This window comes from Glycine max, chromosome 4 (assembly GCF_000004515.6).
Source record: "Glycine max cultivar Williams 82 chromosome 4, Glycine_max_v4.0, whole genome shotgun sequence".
Lineage (NCBI taxonomy): Eukaryota > Viridiplantae > Streptophyta > Magnoliopsida > Fabales > Fabaceae > Glycine > Glycine max.
In genome coordinates this window covers 43030121-43035090 of record NC_016091.4, presented here as the reverse complement: position 1 = coordinate 43035090, position 4970 = coordinate 43030121, and the positions used below count along the sequence as shown (strand labels likewise).

Below are 4970 nucleotides of genomic sequence, written 5' to 3'. Positions count from 1 at the left end.
ATAGGGTTAGTTCCTATCTCCTTCCACAATACACAAAACTAACTCTGCATAATATGGAATCATCTATTAGCCTAAGTCGAGTATTTATATTCCTTTAAGAACCCTAGAACGGGGGTCACACACTTGAATGCTTGGACATGTCGTCTATATCGAAACAAACACAATCATGTTTTTGATTTTGGAATACAATTTTAAATTCTTTTTTGACTAATTCAATACATAAAATTTGTTCAATTAGTGTTCTTACCAAAATTTGAAACTTGGATACGTTAGGGCTAACGCGGTTAATGTGGGGTCCCAGACCTTACACATCGACTTGGAGAGATGCCTTTGTCAAGAGGATATGAGTGGAGACCTACAAAACAAAAGACTTTACTACTCAAATAAGAATATGGGAATAGGTGCAAGTATGCTTAAGCTCGAGGGATGAGCAAATGTGTGTAGAGGATTAGGTGGAACTTGTATTTATAATAGTAGAGCATGACTGTCGGTCTTTGTTTGTAGGGACTGTTATAACCTTTGTAAATAATTCTTTGCTTGTAGATAATAGTCGAAAACTTATAAATAATGTTAGAAATAAACATTTATTTATAGATAAAAGGTAGAAAATAAATGTACATTGTAGATAATATTTAACCTTATAGATAATTAATTACCTGTCAATAGATAAGGTTAGTCAAACATATTTAAATATTAAGAAGTTAAAAATGACTTGTTTGTTGGGAAGTCCAATTGAAGACTGACTATTTGTGGGTCCTGAACAATATAATTAGATTTACATATATAAAACTATAAAATCTAACTTATGTTCAAATCAAAATAGGACATAAATACACATAAAAAAAATCTTTTTCTTTTCCTGCTGCAATGTAATGCAAATTTACAACTGCTGAGAAAGAGAAATTGCATGTGCTCAAAAGGCAAATAGTAAAAAGAGAAAAAAAAAAATTCAAACGTGTTGTATTGTGTTGTTAAAGTCGTATGCTTGTTCAAAAGTTAGAAAAAAGAAAAAGTATTGGATTGTTCTTAGTAGTTGGTTGGACTTCTCCTTAATCCCAAAAAAATAAGTAAGACAACCAAATCTCATTTTTTAAATAAAAGCATTCTCAAAAATATAATCTTAACCAACTAAAAAATCTGTCTCAATCATATTTAATAATTGAAAAAAATTAATACGTCAACGTAAATTCCACGAAATTGTAATAATAAACGTAGGAAGTAAAAAAGGTGATGATCGATCTAGGATCTAGGTACGCGTAATAGATGGTTCAAAATCTGAAGTCTGAACCGTGTGAAAGTCAAAGATGGCTCTCGGAAGGATGCAGAGAGAGCGAAGGTGGACCCAAAAAAGATACGTTTGGTCTTGTCTGACCATCAATAACGTTACTGTTTGTTAATTTTTAATAAATAAAATAAAAAAGAATGATTGTGACAGGAGAAGCGACAAGTGCAGGTGGGATAATCCTCTCTGCTTCATTTCCAAAAACAACAAACAAGATCTCTCTGATTTGGATCCTCCGAATCTCCCCTCTTTTCATTTTCACATTCTTCTTATTATTTATTCACCCTTTTCCCCTTCCTTCACCATTCATTTTCTTTTATAATACCATTCTTTTTTCTCTTTATCTCTTTCATCAATACTTCATCGTTTTCGTTAAGGGATGGCTTCTGCCGGCGATGTTTTCAGGCAGGGTTTGCCGGAAGTTTGTGCTGCCGGGAAGTTACACGTGCTTGCTGTTGATGACAGCCACGTGGACCGCAAGGTCATTGAACGGTTGCTCAAAATCTCGTCTTGCAAAGGTTAAGAGCCAAAGATGGAGACTTTGAGTGTCTTTTTTTTTTTTTTTTTTTCTCTTGGGTTCTGATGGTTGTTCTTGGATATGGGTTTTGGCAGTGACGGTGGTGGAGAGTGGAAGCAGGGCTCTGCAGTATCTGGGGTTGGATGGAGAAAAAAGTTCCATTGGTCTTGATGTGAGCAAAATGCAAACTTGGCTTTTGAATTGTTAAAGGCACTTCTTTTTAGTGTTTTAAACAATAGGTCTTACTTGGAAGTGATGCTTATGTTGTTATTTTGATGACTGTTTCGGCAGAGTGTGAAGGTTAATTTGATAATGACGGATTATTCCATGCCCGGGATGACAGGATATGAATTGCTCAAGAAGATAAAGGTGAGAAATGAGACATGGTCGTTCTTGTTTTAATTTCTTGTCGAAGATGAATGTATTAGAAGAGAGAATTGTTAATGTTTTCCTGATTTCATAGTGGTGGTTTCCCCCCTTTTCTCCTTGATTTTTAATTCTTCTATCTGTTAATATCTGCAGGAGTCATCTGTTTTTAGAGAGGTTCCAGTGGTGGTTATGTCGTCTGAGAATATCTTGACCAGAATTGATAGGTAAGCTCTTGATTAAGATAAGATGCTGTTTGGTTCTTCTTTGGTTTTAGGAGATAGAAGCCTTTATTTTTCTGGCTGATTTCTTTGATAAAATTGCTTGATTTATGTGATGATATTTACTAGATTGTGATGATGTTTGTTGATTTGCCTATGCTAATGGTTTGGTGAGCTAAAATATCAGAAAGTTGATGAGTTACACATTGCTGCATCCGTATCTTGTTTTCCCGGACTTGATTCACATCTAGACTTGAATTGCATTGATGAAAGACATGAATATGTTTTTGGATATGATTAGATCACGTAGGGTTTGGACAAAATAGGTGTATTTTGGGATTAAAGTTGAGAGATCTTAAAAGTACTTTTAATTCAAAAGCAACAAATTTTTCCTTCATATGTTTATACATTGGAATTCACAAAAGTACTTTTGTAACTTTAATCCAAACATATATGAGATCACTGAGGGCTTGAAGTTTGGACACATCGATAGATCACATGGTGTTTAGTCATGCGAAAAAGGGAGGGAGAGTGGAGACAAGGATATCTGAGGAAATTATTTAAAGAGTCCAAGGGAATATTATGGTGAATAATTTTGATTTTATTAGAGGTCAATGATATTGTGTATCCTGTGTAGTTGATCTCACCTAATGGGATAAGGTTATTGATGTCGTGTTAGATCCCCATGCTTTCTCATTATAGGTTGGTTCTAGTAAAATTCATCTGTTAAGACTTGATTCATCAATAATCTCATCATGTTAGTCACATGCAGCGTTTTGGAAACATGTTACTTCCAACTTGCAATTGTGGCTACAAGGATTGAAACATGATGAAATCCAGATTTCCTCTTGCCTAATGGTCAACTGTTGTAAAGGATCCTGTTGGCATGGCAGCAATTATTGTCACTATAATTGCCACATAATTATACATCTAATCAATACTTCTATTCATCTACACATGAAATTATTGGCCAACACCGTTAGGTTGTGTTCAGTTGTTCACCCTCAGTGTTTCTATGGATTATAAAATTCATAGTTTGTTAATAATTACTTCAAGATTTGAACAAAGTTCTATACCGTATTCTTTATCTTTACCTCTCAAATTTGATAATTATTTTGACTTGTAGACCCAATTATTCATTGTTTGTTTTTACTGATTGGCAGTTGCTTGGAGGAAGGAGCAGAGGAGTTTCTGTTGAAACCTGTCAAGTTGTCAGATGTAAAACGCGTAACAGATTTCATAATGAGAGGTGAAGGGATGAAAGGAGTAAAAATATCTAAAAAAAGAAGCCGATCAGATGATTGCATTCCATCTCTATCAACTGCATTCTCATCAGTTTCTCATCCCTGTGATATATCATCACCTCCATCGCCATGTGTATTGCAACCGAAGAAATCTAGATTGAGCATATAGATTGAGCAGTGATGTATGTCTCCTCCATTTTTGCCAAACCATTGTTCATATTCAAAAGCCTCAGATGTAATTTGCGTTTTTACACTAAACATTGCTGACAACGAGTACTAGGATTAGGAATGAGGAAGAGGATGACAGAATCATTTTGTTCTTTAGTTCGGTGGCTTACATATTTTTTTTGTTCATTCTGATGCTGTACAGAGAAAGTTCATTAAATTAATGAAACCCTCTATTTTGAGGGGTCTTACCTCAAATATTTGTTTACTATGTCTCTTTATATTCACTTGACTAACATTCTGGATTGTGTGAAATTTTTGGACCCTCTACTTAGCCTATGTTTGGATGGGAGTTGAAATAGAAAAGTTAGAAACTGAAGTGAATTTTAACTGAAAAATATATTTTGTAATGAAAAGAGAGGAAAAAATATTAAATATAAGAGAAGGACAATTTTGCCCCTAGTAATGGAAGACCAACTTGACCAGAGTTGGCTTTGACAGACTGCACAAGAGAAGTAATGGAAGACAAAATAGAGAGCTCTGTACAGTCCAATTTGACTGCATTTTATACTGAAGAGAACCGTTTCAACTCTTCTTCCCTCTTTCTATTTAATTCCATGCCAATTCACTCCAAACAAACACTCTAGAGTTGTCATTTTTCTCTCATTTTTTTAATGTATTTTATTTGTTTGATTTATTCCCTTTTGGAGCTGCATAGACATTGTTGCCGTAGGGGTTTCACTTAAAGGTGCCTTATTTTATGCGAAATATTGATCACCATCCCAACTAGCATTCCCATGTTTAATGAATGTTTGCCTAAGTTGTGGTTAAGGGTCTGAGTCTAACTAATGGGGATTTGATTCTACATTTATCCCACACATTTAGGTAAATTTCATGTTAACCGTCTTAGCGCACGCATATTTGGACACTCATTAAGTGAAAAATCACTTCAATTTAATTTAAAAATGTGAAAGTTATAACTATTAATTCACGGTTAAACATGATAAATTACAAGGACAATGTGCATCTGAACACACCGCAGAAAAACTACGCCATCTTGTTTCAAAGTTAGGCGCATCCAATCATTTACTATGCATAATCAAACACCCATAAGCCTCTGCCTCTATCTTACCAAGCATTCTAATTTTTAATGTTCAACACAATTTTGTTTTCAA

The 4970-nt window shown here is 34.4% G+C and overlaps 1 protein-coding gene across 1 annotated transcript; it reads left to right on the top strand.

Moving 5' to 3' along the window:
• Positions 1–1490: 1490 nt before the first annotated feature.
• Positions 1491–4051, top strand: LOC100306152 (response regulator ARR6-like). The gene is made up of 5 exons (NM_001251455.2): positions 1491–1800; positions 1895–1971; positions 2091–2168; positions 2322–2392; positions 3550–4051. The coding sequence occupies exons 1-5, from the start codon at positions 1662–1664 to the stop codon at positions 3797–3799; spliced, it is 615 nt and encodes a 204-aa protein (NP_001238384.2). The 5' UTR covers positions 1491–1661; the 3' UTR covers positions 3800–4051.
• Positions 4052–4970: the final 919 nt, after the last annotated feature.

What these genes read in the sequence shown, in the direction of transcription:
- LOC100306152 (NM_001251455.2), top strand. Translation starts at nt 1,662, where the DNA reads ATGGCTTCTGCCGGCGATGTTTTCAGGCAGGGTTTGCCGGAAGTTTGT. An exon ending in AAAGTTCCATTGGTCTTGAT is followed by an intron (nt 1,972 to 2,090) that starts GTGAGCAAAATG and finishes CTGTTTCGGCAG; the next exon opens with AGTGTGAAGGTTAATTTGAT. An exon ending in AATTGCTCAAGAAGATAAAG is followed by an intron (nt 2,169 to 2,321) that starts GTGAGAAATGAG and finishes TAATATCTGCAG; the next exon opens with GAGTCATCTGTTTTTAGAGA.